The sequence below is a fragment of the Marmota monax genome, unplaced genomic scaffold (genome assembly GCF_021218885.2).
Source record: "Marmota monax isolate L192 unplaced genomic scaffold, Marmota_monax_Labrador192_F-V1.1 WCK01_AAM20220418_F8-fsc00051, whole genome shotgun sequence".
Taxonomy (NCBI): domain Eukaryota; kingdom Metazoa; phylum Chordata; class Mammalia; order Rodentia; family Sciuridae; genus Marmota; species Marmota monax.
Genome location: NW_026695202.1, coordinates 317,477 through 345,422, shown reverse-complemented (window position 1 = coordinate 345,422; position 27,946 = coordinate 317,477). Strand labels below are relative to the sequence as shown.

Here is a 27,946-nt window from a genome sequence, read left to right as displayed (position 1 = left end):
AGCAGGGTGGACTTTCTGTTTTGCTGGGAAGTGACAAACTGGCAGTCTCAGGACAAATTCAGTCCTCTGTTTGTGTATATATTGTTTTAAAAATTAATTTAGCATTTAATGATGAAGAAGAATTCAAAAATTCAAATAAAATTCCAGATTCTGAATTCTTTTGAAATTTCAGAAGACTGATAATGCTTGCTCAACCTTCCCTATGGCCACAAGAACTCCAGTAGGCAGTCGTTGCTCTAATTCTCTATACTGAGGCCTTTTTGTGTTCGCACAGTTATTTTCTTATGGTAGAGAAATTCTTATCTGCATTTATGTCTTTATCAAAAATCTAAAAAGAGAAAATGATAAAGGTATTGTTTTCAAATACAGTCATGAAAGTGCATTATTTCTTCAAGATTATTTCTTCAAGATATAAGAATATTCTGGAATGTTAAGCTTATGAAAAATTGGCCTATGTCACTCATGCATGTGCCTGATGGTACCTTTTCACATTCAAATCTGTGAGCTCTGACCTGTAGTTGACCAACTTGAAAACTTGGAAAGAGTTTGAATAATCTGGCAAGAGGATTTCTGTCTTGGCAGATGGATGCTGCTCTCATAATCACTGACCCATGCCTCTTTGGGGCTACAACATTAACTCAACCAGAAACAGATTTCCCACACATTTCTAATGATACAAGCTAAATGAGCAGGGATTCCAGCTTAAAAAATGACAAAAACTAACTTTTATTGAATATTTAATTCATGCTAGGCACTAGGCTACACGTTTTATATACATTATCTGACTCAACACTCCAAAAATCCTTACAAGGGAGGTACTCTCAGATCCCTGTTTTGCAGACAGAGATCCAGAGTAAGTTAAGCTAGTAAGAGAGTATGAAACAAAATGGACACACATCTAGCAGCGTACTTACTGGCTGTTTCTGCAGGCTCTAGTTGGTCTGTTGTAACTCTGAGCAGGGTTTATACCAGTGCAGAGAGAACCAGGGAAGCAATACAAGACACATGAACTAGTGAGTACATTGTGAGTGTCTATACTACTAGGCAATCAGGGACAGGAAAGTTAGACAAAATGCTGTGCTCCTATCGATTGATCACATCATAGGTTTCCTGTGGAATACTTTTTAGTTTAATGCTGAGAGGTGGAGTTACTTATACAGAATGTGCAGTGTAACATTGAGTGATGGTTACCTTGGCATTCTTGCTCAGATATGAAATCATTCCCTATTTACATTTCTATAGATAAAATTGGTTGTTACCAAGCAATTCTAATCTCTATTTTATCACTGCCTTCAAAATATATACCTGATAGGTGTTTAGCAACTTCCAGAACCATAGACAAGCAAGAAGTAAATTTGAGGAATCTAATTCAATCGATCACTTCTGTAGTATCTTTTGGGATCTAGCTAAATCTGAGTGTCCTAGACTCTATTTTGTTTTTTAATCATTTATTTCTACTAAAAGAGGTTGGCCAGGCATGGTAGCACATGCCTGTAATCTCAGCAGCTCAGGAGACTGAGGCAGAAGGATCACAAGTTCAAAGCCAGCCTCAGCAATGGTGAGGTGCTAAGCAACTCAGTGAGACCCTGTCTCTAAATAAAATACAAAATAGGGCTGGGGATGTGGTTCAGTGGTTGAGTGCCCTTGAGTTCAATGTCCAGTACCAAAAAAAAAAAAAAAAGGAAAGAAAGAAAAAAAAAAGAAGAAATCATAGTGTCCAAAGTTAGTCTGGAAACCCTAGAGCAATTCTCTAAGCCTACTGCATAGTGACTTGGGCTCCTGATTGGGTCTCCAGGTATTTCCTCTGCAGTCTAGTAAACTACTGGTGGCTGACCAAGACTATTGATGGACTTCTTGGTTTTGTCTTGAGTTGGTCACTGAGTCACATCTCTCGCACCTTTTATTTTTTATTTTGAGACAGGGTCTCACTAAGTTGCTGAGGCTGGCTTTGAACTTGGGATCCTCCTGCGTTTGCCCCCTCAACTTCTGGGATTACAGGTGTGCAACACTGTGCTCAGCTTGAGTTGGTCTTATATGGGCTTAAGCACATTGATTTTCCTGGATCAGCTGATTTTAGGGGAAAAATTACTATATATATATATATATATATATATATATATATATATATATATATATATATATATCGCACACGTGCGCATGCACACACGCACACACACACACACACACACACACACATAAGAGATTTTACTAAAATAATTCTGAAGAAACAATGCTGCCCTGTTTCCAGTCTCTAAATGTCTTCTAAAAAGTCCTTGAGTGAATTTGATACATGTAATTGACAAGGTTCATGGATTTAGATTCCACTAGCTTCTTAACATACTATTTTCAAATGCATAGTTATTTCACCATCCATTTATATCATTGGATAGTCTCCAAAACCCCACAAACTAAGAAAGGAAAGATGAGTTACTATAATCCTCATTTTCAAGAGAAAGAACCAGAGATTTGGAGAGTGCTTGCCTCAAGCTCATGAGTTAGGAGTGGGACTGGATCAGTAGCTGGAACTCTGTTCCCAAAGTCCTTGCACATGAGCTGTGTATTTGTTACCTTTTAAAAGGTCCTATTATGTGTCAGTGTCACCTATTTACCTAGAAGTCTTAAACACCCGGTCAGATTGCTTACTTAGTGTGGTTATCCCAACACTGAGGACTATAAATTTGTGCATTGGTCCTGTCAATAATTAGGTTGCAGTCTTGGTGTCCTTTCTGAGCCCCAGTGTCCTCTTCTCTAACATGGGCTTATACATAGTTCCTGCCTCACAGAGTTATTGGGAGGAAAATGTACACAGCAAGTCTCTGTAGTGTTAGCTGTGATTATGGAGTAAAAATCTCAGCTGTCTTTCCTCTGATTATTATCTAATGCTGGTTTTCTTTCCTCTTTTTGCCCCCTGTATATGATAAGACTGTTGTCAGCCTTAAACTTGTCTCTGTGTGTAGTCATGTTATTTAGGTTAAATATATTGGACTTCAGCTCTGCATTCTAATTCTGTAATATACTACATAGTATAGAAAATAAGCAGATTATGTTATAAGATATAGCAGATTTCAAGGAGGGTAGGAGAAATTGGCAGGGTTGTTGGCTCTGAACAGAATCTGACAGGTGCTATAAGTAAAAAAAAAAAGGTGTGTGTGTGTGTGTGTGCGCGCACGCACACAAGGACATGAGGGTAGTTCATTAAACAGAATAAAAAACAAGAGTAAGTAGGTCTTGGTAAAGACAGAAACAGAAGGTTCCTTTTGCCATTGGCCCCACCCCACCCTTAGGATCAGTCTGCTCCAATCACTTTCAGTCTTTGTTTCTTCCCTTCCATTGAGAGGAGAATCTCAGAAGCTGTAGTGGCATCATGTGACTTCTTCTTGCTCAAAAGAGGCTGGGGACCTTACCTGACAGATCCATCACAGTTATCTACTATAGGAAAGGGTTGATTCCCCAAGTGAATCAAAGGAAATGTACAGATCGGATGCTAAGAGAAAGGAGAGAACAAGATTCCTTACTCTTAAAACAAAACAAAACAAAACAAAAAAACAACCAAATATAATTTCATTCTTATCTTTCCAGGCTAATCTAGGGATGGAGAACAGATCAATGGTTAATAGAATTTAGAGATTTGAGAAGGTCTTGACTAGAAAGGGGCAAGCATGAGGGAGTTTTCTGGGGGTGATAGAGCTATTTTTATTCCAATTATGATGGAGATCACACAAATATGTATGTATTAAAAACCATTGAATTGTACTGTAAACCAAGAGTTAATTTTGCTTCATGAAAAGAATATTAAATAAAATAAAAACACAGAATACAAATCAGTCATCATAAATTTGCTTCAGATTTCTAACTGAAATCTTCTTTACCTCTTAAGCTGCTGATTTAAAAATAGTTTTCAGAAGATTCACATAATAACTATTTTTCTTTTTCTGGCAATAGTATTTAGAACTTCGATTTAACAGATGTGTTCGACTTTGTGGAACAGTCCTCTTCATTGTTCAAACAGTAAGTAGCTCTCCATTAATTTATTTTCTCTCGTCATATAAAATATTTTTTATCCATGGCATTTGAGTTAGCCTTACTCAGGAAACATGAGAATAAAGAGATGTTGAAAATATGAGAAAATGAAAAAGAAAAAAACTTTACTAGTATATAATATTAAACCTAAAAATTATTAAACGGTGTTGCAGCAAATGCTTTACTTTATGGAAAATGGGAGTGATTTAAGTGAATTTAAATATTGTGTTGATCAAGCAACAGCTATATTGCTTTAGGAAAACATGCTTCCCCTTTCCTGCTCAACCAAGCCGACAGTAAGGGCATTACTAGATGGCAAAGATATTTGAGGGAGCTGTGGTCAGTGACAGTAGGAATTCTAACAGAGGGAAAACAAGTTGTATGTTTCACAGTATTTTTTTTCAACATGTTGTGCAATAAATATGAAAAAAACTGATAGTAAGACATTAGGAAACAATTTTATTTGTTTGAAAGCATACTTTAGAAAAGGATCAGTGCTCTTTAAAATATTGTACTATAAGACCCAACTGAAGCAGTCCCTCAGAGTGCAAAGCAGTAGAATCACAAGCTCTGGAGGAGTTTTTAAAGACAGATACACAATCCAGTAATTCAAGACTATGCAAGTATAGATTTACTGGTTGACACAAATGGAAAGCAAGGATTTGCCATGCAGTCAGTGATATGTTTTTACTTCCTACTCTACATCCGGTTGCTGGAGGATTTTCATAGTCATTGTCTCATCATTTACATCCATCTTCCTCTTGGCAGTTAAGCACTTTAAAGCCTGAGTTCGCCCATCCAGATTGAGGAAGGAGTTTTCATTCTTATTCCTAATAACAATACTCTTTCTCCAATCAAACGTTTCTGAAGCATTTGCTCCAGCAGTTCAGAGTGTCTTTCTAAGTTATTTAACTCCATTCCATTTTATATCTTTGCAAATTATGTCACTTAAAATTTATCCATTCTTAATACTTGCAGAGTAAAGAAGTGCTTTTTAGGATCTAGCAGGGATTCTGATACAGAGCTGAAGGCTGGTAGCTTGCATTTGTCAACTGCTGAAATCTATGTATTTATGTTAAAAATGTCAACAGAAATAAGAAGTGGGAACCATTATTAGGAAGGCAGCCTGTCTCATTCATATCTTCAGCTTGGACAGAATAATGACTTTGGAAAGCTGGCTCAGTCTTGCAAAAAGAAGAGATTTATCACTTCCCACTTAAAGGACTTATTTCCGTATACCTACCCATGCAGTATGATCAAACATTCAGATGGTACATAATATGTTTTTACTATAAAGTGTTTTTATGGAATACTCTTGGAATTAGCCTGTGTGTGATATACTTAAAAGATCAATGCAATGAAACTGATATTTTGAGAAAGACTGAATTCATCCAACAAGTGTACACAGGTCAATAAATATAAGTTGAATGCATGAATGAAAAATAATATAAAAAAGATGGATTGTGGCTTTTGTTGGCTTTCAGAGTTTTTAGTGCAAATTTACACTTGGTCTAATTTATGTACACACAAACTTAAAACTTTAAACTGGATACTTTTTTAAAATGTTACTTTTTAAAACATCAATTAGATGGTGATTAGCAATAGTTTGGAGATTAAGAGTGTTCTCTTCTAAAGTTATAGTTTTTATTCGTTATTAATTGTTTTAAATCTAGGGAAATTTATTTCAAGTTTGAGTTGATGGGTCAGTGAACATTTGCACAAATCACCACATGAAAAATTGTATTTTTATAAAAATCTGCTCATAAATGATTTTTGTGTGACTATACCACCAAAGAACAATTAAACTTACTTAACATTTTTCAAGTTATTTGAATTTTATTAGATATATTGAAACTGCTGTTTTAATTCATAATTGACTTTACAGGAATAATCAATATTTTATTTTGTAGTTAATATGTAATTCATTTGAGTTTCTTTTTTTTTTTCCTCTTAGATCCTTTATACTGGAATTGTTATTTATGCTCCTGCCCTGGCTTTGAATCAAGGTACATTTTAGATCACCCAATCACATAAATCCCAGTTTAGGATTCATTTTCAGTAAGCCCTAATTTCTCTTTGGGAAGATGGAGAGATGCAGAAATATTTCCAGTTACCCATATTAGCTTTATGAGAAGAGTAGGGTGGTTTAGTGCCTATACTAGCTTCTTTGGGTTTCTGGATGAATATCTCCAGAATGTCTATAATTAGTAACAGGGCAGCCTGGCACTGGGTGGTGTCACTCTGGGATGTGTCCAGCAGCCATTTCTTCAGAACAAACGCCCCCTATAGGTTACATCATGAATGACTGAACTCTCTCTTTTGTGTCTATTACCTGGCGTCCATTTCCAAGAGTGTACTGTTCAGGTCCATGGTAAAATCTGGCAGGGAGGGCAGCTTTTCTACTCATAATATGGAAAAGAAAGCTCTGTGGTTGGAAATATCGGGTTCCTAGTGACAAGAAGACAGACGGTTACAGTATTATCATAAAATACCTATGAAGATCATATTGATCAACAGATTCCCTAGATTCTAGATTTGAGTTGACAAAAACAGAGAGATTGGGAGAGTTTATTAAAGCAAAGGTTCATATTTTCAAAAGGCTTTGGGGAAACCCCATGTCCTTTGAATTCGTATCAGTTGGAAGGGAGTTTATCTCTAAAACTTCCTTGTGAAATGGACAAGTGGACCTTGTGATGGTTAAGAATGTGGTGCAATTCCTGGAGTTAATATAATATAGAGGAAACCTACTAAATCCCTATTTTGTTTTCTTTGTTTTATGATGAATCTGATAGTTATTATCACCTACACTTACAAAGTGCAACAGTATCAATATAAAAGAAGAGTTTCATTATAGAATATGCTCTTGAACTCCGAATGCTAGGCATGTTTAGTGTCAATATTACCTACATCAGGAGTGGATTATTTCCAATGTCAAGAACTGAGCTATAAACGTCATAAGTTACCTATTGATTTTAAGTGTAATTAAAGATGTTAGAGTTTTAAAGACATAGTCACAGTATTTGGTGTGCAACAGAAGCTAAGTAAAAAATCATTTAACTGAATTGAAATTAAATATTCTCTAGGTGAAACCTTTTTTAATGTTCTTTTGGTGTTATGAAAGCTTCAAAAAAATAGGGAGAATAGTGCATTGAATCCTAATGTACCCACCACCCTACATTAATAATTATCAACTCATGGTCAATTTTAATTCACTCCCTATTTCCCTCATTAGATTATTTTGCTGTAAATGGAAATCTTATTTCATTTATACTTCAGTATGTCTTTAAAAACAAGGGCTTGTTTTTAAAAGAGAACTGTACCATCATCATATTTAAAACATTAAAATTAATTTCTTAATTTCATATTAAGTCAGTGTTTAGATTTCCCTGACTTTTTTTCAGTGTTTATTAGAATCAGGATCCAAATAAGCTTGTATAATTGCAATTAATTGATATATCTGTTGAATATATCTTTTTTCTAAAATTGAAAACCAGTTTTTTATTGAGGTATAGTTTATATGTAATAAAATGTATAGGGCACAAGTATACATTTGGGTGAATTTTAACAGTTGTGCATAGTCCCATAACTACCATCCAGCTCAAGATCTAAAATATTTTCATCATTGAATCCCAGAAATTTTGATTTTTATTAATGCTTCCTAATTCTAAATGATTTTTATGACCATAAATTAGTTTTCCCTGGTATTAGATTTTATCTAAGTAGAAGTATATAGAACCCTTTTGTATTTGTTTTCTTCAGTTAGCACAATGTTTTGAAATTAATTCATGTTGCTTCATGTATTGATAGTTCATTCCTTTTCATTGCTAGTGGTATTTCATCTACCAAAATCTGTTTATTTACTCCCCCACTGATGGACATCTGATTGTTTCCAGTTTTAAGGATGCCAAGAACATTCTGGCACTGTGTGTGGGGCGTGTGCTTGTGTGAGTGTGTGTGTGTGTGTTTTGTTTTGTTTTTAGACATCTATTTTCATTCCTATTGGAAAAGAAATACGTGAAAGTGGTGTAAAGTTAAACATACATCTATTCTGACCCAACTCAGGTTAGGTATATGTATGAAATTTAGGAGAAATTGACAAATAGCTTTCCAAATGTTTGTACCATTTTACATCCCATTCCACACTATGTGAGAATTTCAGTCATTCAACCTACCTGCAAACATTTGGAATTAATTTTTTTTCATTTTAGCCATTCTAGTAGGTATTATATGTTATTGTATTGTAGTTTTAATTTGTATTTTTCCTGATGACTACTGTTGTTGAGCTTATTGGCTCATGAATTTAAAATGACAAATAATCTAGTAAAAGATGGACAGAAAACTTGAACTGACACTTGACAGAAGCAGACATTCTTTCAATAGGTTATATGGTGATCCAACAATTTACTTAGGTCTTTTAAAATTTCTTGCAGTAATGTTTTGTAGTTTTTGATATTTAGGTCTTGGGCATAGTTTTCAGATTTATTCCTAGGTAACTGATTCTTATACTATTACAAATAGTATGCTTCATAATATAATTTTCAACTATTTATTGCAATTATATAAAAAGGCAGTTGATTTTTATGGTCTATCATAAGAACTTGCCAAATTTACTTTTAAATTCAAGTTCATCTGTGGAGATCCCTTAGGATTTCTTTTGCTGCTGTTTCTTTCTTTCTTTTTCTTTTTCTTTCTTTTTTTTTTTCTTTGATACCAGGGAATGAAACTCAGGGGTGCTTAACCACTGAGCCACATCCTCAGCCCTTTTTAAAATTTTCTGATTTTTGAGACAGGGTTTCACTAAGTGGCTTAGGGCCTTGCTAAATTGCTGAGGCTGGATCTAAACTTCAAATACTTCTCTCCAGCCTTCCAAGCTGCTGGGATCTCTTAGGATTTTTATGTTGTTCATGTATAGAGACACTTTTACTTATTTTCTAATCTTTCTGCATCGTAGTTCTCTTCCTTTTTTTTACTGCACTGTTAATGTTGGAAGTTACATTGATTAACTTTTGATTGTTAAATCAGTTTTGCCTTCTTGGGATAAACCACACTTGATCATAAGGTATTGTCCCTTTTACATATTACTGAATTCAATTTGCTAATATTTTGTTAAGGATTTTTAGAGTTCATGAGAACTCTGAAGTTTCCTTTTCCCATAATGTCTTTGTCAGATTTTTGTTTGTTTGTTTAGTTGTAGTTGGACACAATACAATTTATCTTTATGTGGTGCTGAGGATCGAACCCAGGGCCTTGCACTTACTAGGCAAGCAGTCTACCGCTGAGCCACAACCCCGGCCCTCTTTGTCAGATTTTTGTATCAGTTATATTAGCTTCATAAATGAGTTGGGAAGTGTTCCCTCTTATATATTTTTTGGGGATGGTACCAGGTATTGAACTCAGAGGAACTCAACCACTGAGCCACACCCCCAACTCTGTTTTGTATTTTTATTTAGAGATGGGGTCTTGCTGAGTTGCTTAATGCCTCATTTTTGCTGAGATTGGCTTTGAACTTGAGATTCTCCTGCCTCAGCCTCCCAAGCCATTGGGATTACAGGCATGCACCTCCATGACTGGCTCCTTCCTATATTTTTTGAATGAATTTGTATAAAGTTGTATATTTCTTTCTTAAATGCTTTATAGAGTTTACAGAGAAGGCATCTGGGCCTGATGTTTATTGGTTTCTGTGGAAAGATTTTGATTTATGGATTCTATTTCTTTATTAAATATAGTTATTAATGCTTCCTAATTCTTAGGAATAAAGTTTGATAAATTGTGTTTTTTAGAAAATCCATCCATCTTTCTAATTTACCAACTTAGTTGTCACTAAATTGTCTGGAATATCCTCTTTTTATCCTTGCTTATATATTTAGTAATGGCCATTCTAATTATTCCTGTGACTGTTAAGATACATTTTAAATCATTTTTATGGATATATTTTTTCTTTTGCTTATTTCAAGTTTAGCTTTTATAGCTTCCTAAGGTAGAAATTTATGTCACTGATTTAAAAATTTTCCTATTTTATAATGTGAACAATTTAAAGTTTGCATTCTTTTTAAGCAGTGCTTTGTCTGCATCCCACAGATTTTTAAGGCTTACATTCTTATTGTATCATTCAGTTAAAAGTATTTTCTAATTCCTCTTACAATTTATCAATGAATTATTAAGAAATGTGTTGCTTGATTTTCAAATACTTGGAAATTTTATAATGTATTATTTTGTTATGGATTTCTAAATTAATGCTGTTTTAGTGAGAGAACTATTATGATTTTATTCCTTTGGAATGTATTGAAATTTGCTTTATGGCTCAAGATATGGTTTCTCTTTCTGTCATTCCACGTGCTCCTGAAAAGAATATGTATATTGTGTGATTGTTGGTTAATAATGTTCTTCAAATATTCTGTATCTTGGCAGATTTTTGAAAACTTGTTCTGTCAATCACTTCAAATTTAGAAATATAGCTACTGATTTTTCTATTTCTCCCATTCTGTCAGTTTTTACTGAATAGAGTATGAAGCTCTTTTTCAAGTCTCTCTAATTAATAACCTACTTCATCTTTTTTTATCCCCTTGATATTTATCTTTTGCAGAAACTATGTTATTTGTTCTATCAAGTTTTCCAGGATTTTTATTTTACTGATTGCTCACACATCAGGTTTAATGTTTCTCAAGTCCTTGGCTTTTCTTGTAAATAGTAGTAGTTAGATTTCAGACTGCATTTTAGACTGCAGTGCAACCTTTTGAAAATATTTCCTAGGTAATGTATATAAACTATAGTTTTATTAGTTAATTAAGGCTTATAAAATGGGACATTTTAATTCTATTATTTCTTCTTTATTAATTAAAAGAAACACTTCTCTAAAGATAAACTTTATCTTGGTTTTTATTGGGTTATTCTGAAAAATAGTTTGTACAGGAAAGGCAGAAAAATGTCTTATTACTTGCTTATCAATTTTAAAATTAATAAGCTGCAGGGCTGAGGGTATAGCTCAATGGTAGAACACATACTTAGCATGTACAAGGTCCTAGGTTCAATCCCAACATCCCAAAATAAATAAATACAATAAATTGGTTTCCTACTATCCTCCTAAGGGCTTAGATTTAAAAAATATTATCATTATGAATTTATGACTTAAATATTGGATGTTATTTCATACCATTATGGATTGGTATTATTATAGATGCTGATACTGTCCCAATTTTTTTTAGAAGAGGCCTCTTCAGGTTGTCTCTTGATTTCTCAACCTTGATTGTGCATTGGGCACACTCTTGGGGAGCTTTTAAAAATATTTATCCCTGGGTTTCTATCCCCAGAATTCTGAGTTAATTGGCCTATTGAGTGACCCAGTCATTGGGATTTACAAATTTCCTTCGGTGATTTTATTGTGCAAAGTTGAGAACTATTGAGGATTAATAGAAATTCCAATATTGTAACTAATAATATGATGGAAAAAATGGTTAAAATTTTGTTCTTTGTAGTTTGTGTCCCAGAAGGGATTTATAAAAATTACTGTGTTTTAAAGTCTTGTGTGTTTATGCCACAAACTTGATATACAACTAGGTTCAGTTTATTTCATTTTGTTCTCACTTTGAAGGAGTTTATTTTTTAATTTCAGTTTTTAATAATTATATAGAATATGTATGCAGTTCTAAAGTTATATCTACACACCAAAATATGTTCAGAGAAGTCAAATTTATTTATATTCCTGTCTCCTCTATCCAGTTTCCTTCCTCTCTCATTGGTAGCTAATTTTTCTGTTTGTTTTAGATTTATCCTTCCATTTAAAAAATGTAACAAAGACTTCACTTCTCAGATAAATAGGATCAAACTATATATACTTTTCTCCATCTAAGTCCCATTTTAATAAGCATGTATCTTTCAAGGATTGGCAAAATCATATGTCTATCTGAACCACATCTACTGGGGAAAGATAGTAAATATCTTGACCCCTTTCAGTCTGAACAGCTACTTCACAGAATCAGTTTCTTAGATTAGATACAACATACATGCTTTTCTACATATTAAATTTAGCAAATGTTGGATCTGGGTATGGTGTCTGAGAGTAGAATTTACAACCATGTCCATTAACTCATCAAATATAATTTGTGTGACATGAGATTTTTTTTTCTAGTTTTAGGCAAGTGAGTATAGAGGTAGGTTCTCAGTCAGTGAGATCATGTTCCTCCATGATAATTTTTGAGAAGTGTTGTTATGCATATTTCAGTTATGTATGCATGCTCTTTTCTTCTACAGTCACAGGATTTGATCTGTGGGGTGCGGTAGTGGCAACTGGGGTGGTCTGCACATTCTACTGCACGCTGGTATGTCAAATATATTATTTCCCCTTTTAATCTACTTACTTGATTTGCAAAATTGAAATTTCTAGTAGTTGTGTACTGCAATCTGGTTGTTCATACTTACTCTTTTGTTCCTGAGTACCACAGTCTAACTTTGGTAAGAAACATTGGCTTGGGGTAAAATTTGATTCTTTGTAGAACATGGATTAAACTGAAAATTTTTTCTTTCATATGACCTGTGGCATTGGTTCCTATTATCTCCTGATTTTCCTTACTGCTATTAAGTTATAGCTTTTCTCATCACAGAAAACTATGATAACTTACCATTGTCCATAGGGAAGAGTGACAAAATATGTAAAAAAAAAACTTTATGGTAGGACACTGGAATTAGCAGAGGTGCTGATCCTTAGCACTGGTACAAATCTTATGGGATCTTGGTATTCCAGGTATCAACCCTTTAGTTGTTGGATATTGTAGAAGATGTGGTCCTCAGGCAGGGGCTTATGAAGCTCAGGTCATAGGAGCTAGAAAGGCTTGTGAAAAAAAGATTTTAGTATTTCAACAACCAATATGGGTGCATACTGATTGGAAATCAGCCCTGCTTATAGGATAAATTCCACAATGTTGACTTATGCAATTCAACTCTGAATTTGCTTCCTAACAATCTGCCCATGCCACTTCACTCCATTCTAAAATACATATCTCCCCACATTCACAGGCCATGTAGTATGCTGGTCAGTCTATGCTTTTGCCCAAGCTATTTTCTGTACTGGGAGAACTTTCTATCTTTGCCTGTGCTTATGCCTGAAAGCTTGGCTTAAATAGCTCCTTAATTTTAAAGATTCTCCCAACCTGATCATCTCTCTTGAGTGCATTTCTTGTTCATGATCCATGTTTGCTTCACTTTTGTACAGCACAGTGTATAAGTACGTAGACACTTAATGATATTTTACAGAAGCATTAATCCCAATACACTTTTCCCTTGAAGGGTGGTCTTAAAGCAGTTATCTGGACAGATGTTTTTCAAGTTGGAATCATGATAGCTGGATTTGCATCTGTGATTATACAGTCTGCAGTGATTCAAGGTGGCATCAATGGGATTTTAAATGATGCCTATAATGGTGGAAGATTAAACTTCTGGAAGTAAGTTGCTATTTACCTCTTGGTTAACAGTTAACAGAATATACCTTTTGTTTTCCCTTTATTGAAATAGTAGGTTTATGTTAGAAAGCAAGCTAACAAACAACTAATGATTTGATGCAGCAAGTTGAAACTGGTGAGTAAATGTGTGAGGATCCCACCAGCTTTATAGGTGGTTAAAGTAGTCATACGGTTCTTAGTTGCCTGGTGTTAGGATAATACTTCCTCCTGAAAAGAAAAAAGAAATTATTTTCTTGCAGACAACCAAAGTCTGGAACAGGTTGAAAAGTGAAATAAGGTGATAAGGGAAAAGATATTGGAAAAATAAGAAAAGAATGTCTCTTGGGAGACAAATACTTAAAGGCAGCGATTCCTTTTTGATCATTCTTCATTTCAAACATTGCCAAGGATTTCTCTTTTGAATTACCTTGGCAATATGTAGTATGTTAATATGACATATTATTACTATACATTATTATTTTAGGTATGTGCCCCTGTATATTATTTCTGAAAATCAACTAGAAAAGTTTTGGCTGATGCCTCAAGTGACAGTGTAGCACAGGATATAATGTGTCTTAAACAGCTGTGCTGTTTAAAAAAAAAAAGTGGAAGCCAGGTGCAGTGGCACATGCCTATAATTCTAGTTACCTGGCCGACCGGGGCAAGAGGGTTGCAAGTTAAGGATATCTTGGACAACTTTGTGAGACTTTGTTTCAAAAATATTTTTAAAGGGCTGGTTATAGCTCAGTGGCAGAACAGTTGCATAGCATGTGCAAGGCCCTAGGTTTGATCCCCAGAAGCACACATACACACATGAATAAAAATCATGGAATGAAGAAAATGAAGATATTTCAACCCACCTGAAATCAAAACAATGGCTATTTTGACTGATAGATAGCCATTTAGACTACAATGGAGAACTGAGAGTTTCCCCAAAGTAAACCTGGGTTGTGCTCACCAGAAGAGGGGGGAATGGATGCCAGGAGCTAAGCCACACAGCACCAGCCCTCAATATGATATTTTTAAAAATAAAATTAGATGTTTTTGTGACCTTAACTTGGAAGATTGCCAACCATTAAGTAATAATGAAAAGTCCTATTGTAATTCAGAATTCTCAAGTGTTTTCCTTCTTATTCTGAATTGTTTTGAGAACATGGTGGACAAAATGTCGCTCTGAGATGAATGAAGAAAAGGATGAAAATCACAGAATTATTAGTTGGTGATGGACCTTTATTTATTTATATATGATGCTGAGTATAGAATTCAGTGCCCCACACATGCTAGGCAAGTACTCTACCACTGAACCAAAATCCCAGCCCCAGGTTAAGCTTTCTTTATAACAACATTTTGGACTTATGTACATGTCATTAAGTAGTTCTAAACTATTAATATTTAGCTTGTGCACACAATAGTTTAAGAAAATATGATTATAAGGACATGTTAGTTTTAGCAAGTGAAAATCTTTAAACTATTTCTTGAGCATGAATATAAACTAAAACTATGACTGTACATGTACAAAAAAAGGAATTATATACACAAAATCTGTTAGTTTTGTGTTCACTTCAGTACTATATTTATTGCTGTGGTGCACTTAGGAATACCTCTGTCTCTGTCTGTCTCTCTCCTGTGATTGCAGTATGGCACACTTCATTTACAATAGTTTACTAAGACCATGGGAGAAAAACTTATCTAAATGCTCAGAATGATCAGAATATTCATTTCTCTATAATCCTATCTTGAATTTCCAAATCTCTTAAAACAACAATTTTTATTTCATGGAATTTAAGTTAGAAATATTTCTATCTTTTATATTACTTAATAAATTTGTACATCCTTGGTATGTCTAGAGATATATGATTCCAAAAATATTCTAGAAAGATTTTCTTTAGTCCTTTTTCAATAGTTCAGCTTTGTTTTCTGCTTCTTTTCATTTAGCTTTAATCCTAACCCTCTGCAAAGACACACGTTCTGGACAATTATTATAGGAGGGACTTTCACATGGACCAGCATCTACGGTACCAACCAGTCACAAGTACAGAGATACATTTCCTGTAAAAGCAGATTCCAGGCAAAGCTGTAAGCCAAACTGTGGTGTATGAATCATTAATAACTATTAATTGTGGGAACTCATTTCATAAGTCAAATTTAGCTCAAGTTGAAATCTTAAGTGTCATGAAATTCCAGGAGATAAATTATATACTTGATTACAAAAGGACCAAGCAGAACAAAGTGGTACTGTAGGTTTAAAATTAGATATTTGAAAGTATTTATGTCAATTATTAAGTAAAACAAGCTTTATCAAATAAATAATCAGTTCTTATGCATCCATTTATATAAGGATGTATAGGGAATAAAATATAAATATATGGCCCTTGTCATAAGGGAACCTAATATCAAGTATATAAAAATGAAATAATATTAGAGAGATATAATAGTTCCATGAAATAATATAACAGAAGAAATGTTCCAAAGTATATATATGGTAACTTATATTTTATTTTCAAGCTCAGTCATGACTTTATAACCCTTCTCGAATTGTTGACTGCTTGAATGATCCTAGAAAAATTACTTATTCTCTCTGAGTCTCAGTTTCTAATTTTATGAAACGAATGTAAGAAATACCATAATTCTCATGGAAAGTTTTAAAAAATACTGTGCTTGGCACATGTATGGTGGGGTCTAGTAAGTGTTAATTCCTTTTTCTACTTCAGCTGTTTTAATGTGAAGGCAGAGGGTGGGTGGAGATTCCTGTTGACTTGGCAGAATGGATGATCGTAATCTGGGCAGGTGGAGAAGAGTGGGAAGGTGTTACAGGTTGATGGGGGGATTTGGACAAAAGCACAGGGTAGTAAGGCCAGCAGGGCCAGGGTCTCTTAAGCCCATCTTAGCTAGAGCAAAGACTATAAGATGGTAGCTGGCCTCAGATCAGGTTGGTGACCCTCATTCCCCATGTTGGCAAATAAGATTGACTTGCTTACATGCATTTAGGGACCTAAAAATTCCAAATAGATTAAAAGCACAGGGTAGTTGGGGTAGTGGGAAAAAAACCTGGCAATTCTATTTTACTCAAAGGAGTCAATTTTTCAGAGTCAATTGGTTTAGAAATTATCTAAGTCTTTGGAAAACTCCACAATGAAAGGTCTATGTAAATGTGGATTTAATAACTGGATATGGAATTCCTCAAAGGTGAGCTTAGGAATTCTGACATTTTAAGTCTTGAAATAATATAATTTATATATAGATATGATAGTCTGTTGGACTTCTAATCTGTGTTAAAGCCAAGGTTGCTCCTAAAGTAATTGTATCAATTATTTATGTCAATTATTAAGTATAATTGTCCACTTTCTTGGACAGCCAAGGAAGTTTTTCCTCTTTGGTTTCTTTTAGAATATGAAACAAATTTTATAACTGAATCAAGTTCCTTCAGATAACCCAATAAGTCTCCTAAACAAGAAGACTATCTGATCCCAGGAGACCCGTTTCCACTGATTTCTAATACTGCTGCCTAGGCCTACTGCTGTTGATTGATAAGGGACAATAACGTGGATAATCAAGCTATTTGAATACTATTAAAGTTTAATAAAATAATTTTGTTCTAGCAGCTTTGAACTCAGATATGAGTGAGGGAGGTGTTTGAACATTAGAGTGAGTATAATTTTGATGAATTGGAGATAAGATGCAGTTACTTGCACTTTTTAGACAAAAAAGAAAAATGGTGAAACTAGTGAATTTAAAGGAAAAAGCTAGCAATCTGTTGCTTGGTACCTATTGCAGCGTGGGTTCTCTAGGAAGCAGACTCTGAGATGAAAGTTAACACGGCAAGAGTTTATTAGGGAGCCACAACTTATATAAGGGAAGGCTTAGGAAGCAGGATTGGCCAGAGGGAGAGGGTAGACTGTAATGCAGTCTCAGTAGAGGCCACAAGGGGAGCTCTGGTCCTGGGGACTTCAGATTGGTCCCAAGTTAAAGAGTGAGGGAACTGGGCCTTTAAACCTCTGAATCCTCTAGTTATTGGATACAGGCTCCCTTTAGAGAAGGAGGCATGATTTTGAGGCACATACTTATTTTCAGGCTAAGGTAGTTCATGATATTTTCCATTCCAGACCCATTGGGAAAGATAACATAGCCACCTTGAGGAGAGAAATACTTACTAGTCAACAGATTATTAAGACAAAGCATTCAATGACATTTACAGCAATAATAGCTATAACCACCATTTAACAAGTATTTATTATATGCCAAGTATTGTGCTATATGAAATATACTGTTTTGTTTAATCTTGTAGCTCTGTGACAGGGGAAGTATATCTCCAGATGTAAGGGAAGAATCTAAGGATCACAGAGTCTAGGTTACTTGTTCAAGATCCCATATGCAGAGCCAGTGTATGCTCAGGGCTGAGTATAAACTCTCCTGGAGCATGCAGTAAAAGTTATAATGCTGAACTTGACTTGGGAAGAACCTGTTCAGGGAATACAAGGTTTTCTTTCATACTTAAATGGGCAGTCTTGTGAACTACTTTGAAACAAGTTTGGTGAGTAGCTATATAAATGCTAACCATACTTAGTAGTTTATAATTACATTACTTTTAAAGGGAAAATAAGTAACATTTACTGCTCTGTTGCCTATTAAAATACTTACTTCATGACATGAGGATCCAAACTAGTATAATTAGATACCATTATAAAGCTACCAATGCCCGTGGAATTCCAACCAAGAGGCAACTCTCATTCAATGGAAAACATCAACTGTTATAAATATTTCCAGGTATATGTTGAAGCAGAAGATTAGACTAGACTTTTAAAAGTGTAATTTGGTAACCCAAAATTAATGTACATTTGTTGAATATTATCTTGAAGCTCTCTCCTGTTAGAGCAACAGTTTTCTTAATCTTGGGAATAGAAATTACAATTTCAATTTGAGGCTTTGTTTTCCTTTCTTTAGGTCTCTCTACATCAATCTTGTGGGACTCTGGATAATCCTCGTCTGCTCAGTATTTTGTGGGCTTGCCCTGTATTCCAGGTACCATGACTGTGACCCTTGGACAGCCAAGAAAGTGTCTGCAGCAGACCAGGTTTGACGCCATGTCTTCTTCACACATGCATTAGAGACATTATAAAAGCATATCTGTCAGGGGGAGGAAGAGTCCTTGTCTTCATAGGAAAGAGCAAATGTGCACAGTTTTACCATATTTCAAAAGCATTTGGCCAAAATGTATTTTAGCAGATAGAGCAAAAATGAAGAGTGCTGTATCTAACATTAAAATGTTGAAATACCTGGAAAAATTTCAGGCCAGGTGTTAAATAGAAATAACTCAGGGCTAGGAGTAGAAATGTAAACATAGTTGAAAAAAAGTCTACATACAAACTGTGGTCCTGTGGAACATTTGGTGGGAGATGTTAGATTGCTCACTTATAAACAATTTATCTTCTGGTTTTTAAATCAAAGAGAAACAGATCTCGTAAGTAAACATGGGTTGAGTACTAACTATTTAATGAGATTCTGTGTCCAGAGTTTTTCATGCTTCATTTAATTCTCACAAGCCTGTAATCCTAATTTTATAGATGATAAAATGAATTTCAGAGAGGCTAATAAATAAGAATAACTAGGAGTGCTTAGCAGATACCATGGGCCAGGTACCATCACGGGTGCTTTATATAAATTTTAATTTTTTTATTATTTTCACAGCTGTGCTCTGAGTTAGGGACTATGATTATCTCCCTTTCAAAGATGAGGAAACTAAGGTAGAGAGGAGTTAAAGTAACTATCTCGTAAATCTGGAGCCAGGATTCAAACCCAGACAGGCTGCCACTGGAGTCCTGTGAACCTCTGTGCCATGCATTGTCTTTCAAAGAGTGTAGCTAGAATTCAAACTCGAGAGTACCTGACTCCAAAAAGCCTGTGTTCTTGCCAAAATTACTAAGACTTGCTTATACATCCAGCATCCAGGGGCCTCATAGGATGAAAACAAGACTCAATTTTTTGTGGATGCAAATGCTTTATTTACTTCAAGAAAAATAAATCTTTGTGGGATGATTAAATGACAGCTTCTTGAAGCTGCATGTCTCAACCCCATTTTAACTTGATCTGTTTGATAAACATTCCCTCTGAAGTTCTCATATACCCTGAAGATGGAGGCACTTTTTTGTTATATTCTTTCAAATCAAGAACTTTTTGATTTTTGTAAGTATTTATCATCTATGGTTTGTATCATTAAGACAAACAAGGATTTAAAGAATGTTTTCAATATGTATTTCCCTTACCCTGGGGCAAGAAACAAAATAAAACAAAACAAAAACAAACAAACAAAAAAACTCCAGAACATCTTACTTTTGAGACTCCTTGTTATACACTATATTCAAAGCATCTTGCTTCTTGCATCTAGAGAACTCTTGCTGAGACCACCCCTCCCATCACCACCACCACAATAGATGCTTCTAGTACTGTGTTGTTAGTTAAGAATGAATTCAACGAGGACATTCACTGAGGACACAATACTAATTAGACAGAGTCAGTGGATGATCAGATCAAATGTTATCCTCAGAAGTGCAAAGATATGTCTCCACTACACTGATGGTACACAGCCCAGGCAAGCACATCTAGTGTCTAGATATAATTTTACTATTTTCTTGCCTAGCAACCTTATCTCATTGATTCTACCTATACCTGAGGGAGTCATTCAGAGTATGAAGGAATCATACTGGTTATTTTTTGGGGGAAATTGATCATAAGGTAAAAAATTTTGGACCTCATTATGATACTAATGATAGATATTTTACTTTTGCTAATGATGGAATACTATTTAAAGTTAAACTTTTAAAAGTATCTTGGGAAAATTGGGTCTTGATTTCATTTGGGAAGAAGTTCTATCTTTTTCTTTCTTTCTTTTTTTTGAGAGTAAAGAATTTATAAGCTTCAGAGAAGGTGAAGAAAGTATTTCTAAAATAACAGAGATCTTTTCAATAGTGGAGAAAGGTCTTCCATCTCCCATCCATACATTGTTGCTAAAAGAAACCATAGAGGCTGTAGAAGCTGATAATACAGAGCATGACTTCTATTCTTCACTGTGGGACAAGTAATCAATAAAGGCTCAATGCAAATGAAGCATACTTTCTATCAAATTGTCCACTCAGGACTCTTTTGATTAAAAAAGTAATGTTTCAGAAAGATGGCCAAGTAATAAATATAGTCTTAAAGTCATATACCTGCCCATCCTTATTTAATATTTATTTTAAACATTTACATTATCAGAAAGCACTTGGTATCAATAACTCTGTAAAGAACACATTTCAGAGATTTCCTGATGTCACACTCTACCCATCACTATGTGCAAGTCAAATTTGGTCTTTAGTCTTGAGCAGTGACTGAAGTTCATTAAATAGCCTTGAGGTACCAAACAAAGAGGATGCTACTTTCTTAAACACAGATATGTGTAAAATGTTTCCTTAAGAATGGCTCTTACCAGTTAGACAGACGAAAGAAATCAAAGGCATAAAAATAGGAAAAGAAGAACTTATCACTATTGAAGAACTTATCACTATTTGCGGCAGACATGATTCTATACCTAGAAGACCCAAAAGGGTCTACAAAGAAACTACTAGAACTAATAAATGAATTCAGCAAAGTGGCAGGATATAAAATCAACACGCATAAATCAAAGGCATTTCTGTATAACAGAGACAAAACTTCTGAAATGGAAATGAGGAAAAATACCCTATTCACAATATCCTCAAAAAAAAAATACTTGGGAATCAACCTAACAAAAGAGGTGAAAGATTTATACGATGAAAACTATAGAACCCTAAAGAGAGAAATAGAAGAAGATCTTAGAAGATGGAAAAATATACCCTGTTCATGAATAGGCAGAACTAACATCATCAAAATGGCGATATTACCAAAAGTTCTCTATAGGTTTAATGCAATGCCAATCAAAATCCCAATGGCATTTCTTGTAGAAATACATAAAGCAATCATGAAATTCATATGGAAAAATAAAAGACCCAGAATAGCAAAAGCAACTCTAAGCAGGAAATGTGAATCAGGCGGTATAGCGATACCAGATTTCAAACTATACTACAGAGCAATAGTAACAAAAACAGCATGGTACTGGTACCAAAACAGGCGGGTGGACCAATGGTACAGAACAGAGGACACAGAGACTAATCCACAAAGTTACAAGTATCTTATATTTGATAAAGGGGCTAAAAGCATGCAATGGAGGAAGGATAGCATCTTCAACAAATGGTGCTGGGAAAACTGGAAATCCATATGCAACAAAATGAAACTGAATCCCCTTCTCTCGCCATGCACAAAAGTTAACTCAAAATGGATCAAGGAGCTTGATATCAAATCAGAGACTCTGCGTCTGATAGAAGAAAAAGTTGGCTCTGATCTACATATTGTGGGGTCGGGCTCCAAATTCCTTAATAGGACACCCATAGCACAAGAGTTAACAAGAATCAACAAATGGGACTTACTTAAACTAAAAAGTTTTTTCTCAGCAAGAGAAACAATAAGAGAGGTAAATAGGGAGCCTGCATCCTGGGAACAAATTTTTACTCCTCACACTTCAGATAAAGCCCTAATATCCAGAGTATACAAAGAACTCAAAAAATTAAACAATAAGATAACAAATAATCCAATCAACAAATGGGCCAAGGACCTGAACAGACACTTCTCAAAGGAGGACATACAATCAATCAACAAGTACATGAAAAAATGCTCACCATCTCTAGCAGTCAGAGAAATGCAAATCAAAACCACCATAAGATACCATCTCACTCCAGTAAGATTGGCAGCCATTATGAAGTCAAACAACAACAAGTGCTGGCGAGGATGTGGGGAAAAGGGTACACTTGTACATTGCTGGTGGGGCTGCAAATTGGTGCAGCCAATTTGGAAAGCAGTATGGAGATTCCTTGGAAAGCTGGGAATGGAACCACCATTTGACCCAGCTATTCCCCTTCTTGGACTATTCCCTAAAGACCTTAAAAGAGCGTACTATAGGGATACTGCTACAACGATGTTCATAGAAGCTCAATTCACAATAGCTAGACTGTGGAACCAACCTAGATGCCCTTCAATAGATGAATGGATAAAAAAATGTGGCATTTGTACACAATGGAGTATTACTCTGCACTAAAAAATGACAAAATCATGGAATTTGCAGGGAAATGGATGGCACTAGAGCAGATTATGCTAAGTGAAGCTAGCCAATCCCTAAAAAACAAATGCCAGATGTCATCTTTGATATAAGGAGGGCACTAAGAACAGAATAGGGAGGAAGAGCATGAGAAGAAGATCACCATTAAACAGGGATGAGAGCGGGGAGGGAAAGAGAGAGAGAAGGGAAATTGCATGGTAAAGGAAGGAGACCCTCATTATTATACAAAATTACATATAAGAGGAAGTGAGGGGAAAGGGGAAAAAAACAAGAGAGAGAAATGAATTAAAGTAGATGGGGTAGAGAGAGAAGATGGGAGGGGAGGGGAGGGGGGATAGTAGAGGATAGGAAAGGCAGCAGAATACAACAGACACTAGTATGGCAGTATTTAAAAAGTAGATGTGTAACCGATGTGAATCTGCAATATGTATAAGGGTAAAAATGGGAGTTCATAATCTGCTTGAATCAAATGTATGAAATATGATATGTCAAGAGCTTTGTAATGTTTTGAACAACTAATAATAAATAAATAAATAAATAAAATTCATTTTGATATAGAAAAAAAAGAATGGCTCTTACTATTTCATAAACTAAGAGCTGCTTTTATTGAGCATTTATTATATTCCATGTTCTATTCTAAAAGATCTACCTAGATTATGTAACTTACCTTTTACAGTATCTCAATGAGTTGTTATTATATTACCCTTTTTAGAGATGGGGGAACCTAGGTTCGGAGAAATTAAGCAATCGAAACCATATCTACCTGACTCCATAGCTTGTGTACTTAACTGTCTTTTGTTTCTTTAAGTGTTAGCAATTAAAGCTATTAAAGTTTTATGTGTTTGAAAATTTTAGTTATGTGAAGTAGCTCCTTCTGTTTATGAAAAAACACAGATACATTAGGTATTCATTGATTTTATTCAATTACAAATAATTTTTAGGCGTAAATTTTGGAATTTTTCAGCTCATGCCTTATCTGGTACTGGATATTCTGCGAGATTATCCGGGAGTTCCTGGACTTTTTGTGGCCTGTGCTTACAGTGGAACACTGAGGTATGAACTATGACCCTGTGAGCATGTTATTTCCTATAGGCATCTTTCTTTTCTTGTCGGTTACTTTGGGTGAAAAAGCTGCATTCTAGACATGACACAGATGACCCCAAACAGGCAAACTTCTCCATGTATCCTCTCTTGTTGGTCTGACTCTCTTATCTCTGTGGAGTAGCACCCTTTGTCATCAGACCCCACTTTCAACCTGGCTTCTGATCTCTAATATACCATAGCATATCCTATAGGGTCACAGAAATGATCACTTGAAGGTTCCTTTCACTGATCATCAAATATGGGTGCCTCTAGTCATGTTTAAAACATGCATGTGGCTGAAGCATAGTCAACTAACAAATTAGATTTCTTAATTGAATAATATTCACTGTATATAGTCTTGTGTTTTATTATTGAACTTACTCATTGCACTTTCTTCTTATGTTTGCTCCAGGGGATTGTTATCATCAACATGTACAGTATATGTTAATAAATTGATAAGATTGATATTTAGGGCATATATTACTAAGGATTGAGAACAGTCTTTTCTATGTACAAAAATATATTTTAATATCGTTATAAGATAAAACTGAGTAATATATGTAGATTCTTTTTATAGACAGAGGGTTAACTGGAAAGTAGAGGAAACATTAACTTATCCTTTCTCTTTTACTATTTAGCCTGTGGTTGTTGTTTGAATCATTCTTGGATGATAACAGCTTCCAGATAGAGGATGCTGTGATCACTGAAGATAACTTGGCAATCTGGTTACATTTTAGAAGTGTCAACTTGCTTCCTTCTTTTTTATTCCCACCAAAAGTATTTTTCAAAATTAAAATATTATGACTTAAAATGTTTTTTCCCCTTTCAGCACAGTGTCTTCCAGCATTAATGCCTTAGCAGCTGTAACTGTGGAAGATCTGATCAAGCCTCGCTTCCGGTCACTCTCAGAAAGGTCTCTGTCTTGGATTTCCCAAGGAATGAGTAAGTTTTTATATTCACAATTCCATTTTAGCTCGGAGATGACTTTTTTGAGGTACTAGAAATTCTTTTCCTCTGAAAAAATATAGTACCTCTGAGTGTGTGTGTGTGTGTGTGTGTGTATTTCCTATGGCTTAATGCAGACATGACCGTATTTGTAACCAAGATTTGGGAGATACTTCTAAGGTTTAATTGTTGGTGGATCATCCAGAACAATTCCCAGGGATCTATTTGGCTGTCCTTGATGATGATTAATAACAAATCAGCTTGCTAACATATGTCAGATTTTCATTCTTTTTTTCATTCATTTTTAATGGTTTTATGAACTCATTATGTTGATAATAAACTTTAAGGACATCATAAACAAGAACAGGACAGATAATTTGAATGTTTTTCCAATAATTTTGACCATAATGGTGACTGTTAATAACCTATCAAATGGAGAAGAATCAAGCTAAACATATTGGAAATACTATTTATATCAGGACTGAGAGGCACTGAAAAATCATTGCAATAGAAACTCTTTTCAAATAATTAATGTACTTAGCAAAGGAGTGGGTACTAGTATAAATAAGATAGGATAACAAAACATAAGGAATGTATTAATTTTACATGATAAGAAATTTCCCATTCATTTTTTCCCTATATTTTGAATTTCAGCATGGGAAATTATATGGTAATTTCAGGTAATTTTTGCTGGATGGATTTTTCAAAATAAAAAAATTGAGGGAATAATAGTTTCCTAGTTCTAAAAGCAACAGATGTACGTGGAGAAAATATGGAAAATACCAAAAATAAAAAAAAAAAAAAATCCCATGGTCTGCACAGCCTGACACAACTGGTGGTGGCTGGAGAATTTCCATAAAGAAATTTAGATAAAATAAGTTGGTAGAAGAGGAAATATATTTTTCCTGAAGTGACCTTGCTTTGCAAGTTTAACAAGAAAATCTTGGGGATGCTAATGGAGATTATGAGGGCCTAAGATTTCAATCCCCTGGTGTGGATTGCCCTTCCCAGGAGAAATGAATGCCGAAGGTAGGCAGAGTCCAATTTCTGATGTTTTATGAGTCTCCTCTCCTGCCTGATTGTCTGGATCAGAGATCTGGCAGGCTGAACACAGAGACCTGAGCCTTCCTTTATAGACAAATGTTTATGGAGGATTAAATTAATAACACAATAGTTCTTAGTTTTAAAATCCCTGTAGTTAATTCTAGGGATTCTTTCCTTATGTAATCTACTGATATAACTAATCCTGAGACACAATAGAAGGGCTTTATTTGTCCTGTTTGTACCCTGCTGACCTTGTAGGAACATACCTCTTTCCTTGTTTTGCTGGACCCAAGGCGTGTGGCCCGTCTTTCCTGAGTCATATTGTTCACTTTGATTCAGAAATGCAGTAGCCTATTCTATTGACAATTCCAATTCTCTGGGTCGAAATTTTACCCTGCCTCTTAAATCATGCATCTAGGTGTGCTGTATGGGGCTCTGTGTATTGGAATGGCTGCTCTGGCGTCACTCATGGGAACTTTGTTACAGGTAAGAGCTGACCCCCAAAGGTTAAAGTCTTAATCACTAAATTCTTTTTTTTTTAATGTTCATATGATCATCCTTCTGGACTTTTCTCCAAATATATATCTACACATGGATGTATCAAGGGATAGAGATGACTAAATTATTTAATTAAAAAAATTGAAATTGAACTTTTTATTTTGAGATAACTGCAGATCCACATATAATTGTAATACATAATTCAGAGAGATTGCGTATATCTTTCACTGGGTTTCCCTCAACGGTCACATCTTGCACAAACATCTTGCAATGAGAACTTCTTGATTGGACCACATCACAGCCAGGATGGTGACATTGGTGCAGTGAAGATACAGAACAATTCCATCACCACAAGGACCCCTCCAACAGAGGTCACCTTCACAGCCACACCTACTTCTCTCCTGTCTCACTTCCTCCGTGACCTTTAGTAATCGCCATTCTGTCCTCCAGTGCTATAATTTTGTTAGGTCGAGAATGTTGTATAAATTAAATCATATTGTCTGTATCCTCTGAGGTCTTCCTGGTTCTTGGTCTCAAAAGTGAATGTTGATAGAAACCTGGAAATTTTCGTACTATATGATGCGACTTTGGATCTTACAACGTCTATCTCAGCTGTCTTTCTCTGATACCACTTCAGTAGCATGAGGGAGAGTACTGCATCATTGCCACTTGGAGGTAGAAGTCCAGGTTCCCCACTTGGCCCAGTTAGCTCTTCAGGGAGCTCGTTGATATGCTGGTGTGTACGCTCCATAAAGCATACGAATGTGGTAGCATTAAGATTAAAGATAGCCATAGGCACTTAAGTGTCTTGCAGGGTGGATACTATGTGTCACTTAACAGTGTAATACAACCTGTCCCTGGGATTTTCCAGTCCTGGCTCAGGGACTTCCAGCAGACAAGGCTACCTCAGCACAGATGCAACTCTCCTAAACCTTAGGAAAAAAACTTACCCTTGCAAGAGTAGCTTAAACTCCCTTTGTGAAAGAAACACCCAGTAAATGATCCGGACTGAATACAGATAGAAGAAGGGGGAGATGATCTCCCAGACTCTGAGAATGGTCTCTGGATGGACACTCTCCCAATTGGTCTGACCCCTGAGTGTATTTGGCCCATGCCACTGGCTGGCTTTTGCTATCTTTTTTTTTTTTTTTTTCCCTGCTATCTTGTAAGAGCACTGTAAAACCCTTCATCACCTATGTCTTGTCTTTTCATTATTTAAGTCACAAACAAAAGAGATAATGGGGATCAAGATGTGCATTCTTAACATTCTTATTCAATAGAATCCCAATTGAAAAATAGTGTAAGTGACATATTGCATTTTATCTACCTAAAAGGGTTTTTTAAAAAAAGGCCCAAACTTCAAATTTAGTATTTATACATGAAAAAGAATTAGACTATGTAAACAGGAAATGTGTATTATGGTGAATTTCACTACTAGTAATAAAGTCCTCAAAAGAAAAAAAAAAGCACTGTAAGAGAGTACTTAAGACCCATCTTTAAGGCAAATTGAATAGAAGGGGAGAACTCGCCCTTGAAGAAGTGGGTTAACTAGGACTACCCACTGGCAATTAGGATGGAATAACTAAGTGAGCAGGTGAGTACTAACACTCATTTCTATGGGAGAATAGAGAAAGAGTAGCTGGGTACTGTCTCTGATCAAGACATCTGTGAAACCCTGTGGAACATTCACAGTGAGTGATTTTTATTCTGCTTTCTGGTCTGTTGCTGCCTCCTGTGCATGCCTTTGCTGTGGAAAGTGCCACCA

At 35.2% G+C, this 27,946-nt stretch overlaps 1 protein-coding gene across 1 annotated transcript in view; it reads left to right on the top strand.

Annotated features, from left to right (window-relative positions):
* Positions 1 to 27,946, top strand: part of Slc5a8 (solute carrier family 5 member 8) — a 48,249-nt gene that overhangs the window by 2,088 nt on the left and 18,215 nt on the right. Inside the window, exons 2-10 of the mRNA XM_046429726.2 lie at positions 3,943 to 4,008; positions 5,975 to 6,026; positions 12,268 to 12,335; positions 13,300 to 13,454; positions 15,387 to 15,527; positions 18,393 to 18,522; positions 23,576 to 23,664; positions 24,524 to 24,636; positions 26,102 to 26,169. Coding sequence (XP_046285682.1) covers positions 3,943 to 4,008; positions 5,975 to 6,026; positions 12,268 to 12,335; positions 13,300 to 13,454; positions 15,387 to 15,527; positions 18,393 to 18,522; positions 23,576 to 23,664; positions 24,524 to 24,636; positions 26,102 to 26,169 — 882 coding nt within the window. The remainder of the gene's footprint in view (positions 1 to 3,942; positions 4,009 to 5,974; positions 6,027 to 12,267; positions 12,336 to 13,299; positions 13,455 to 15,386; positions 15,528 to 18,392; positions 18,523 to 23,575; positions 23,665 to 24,523; positions 24,637 to 26,101; positions 26,170 to 27,946) is intronic.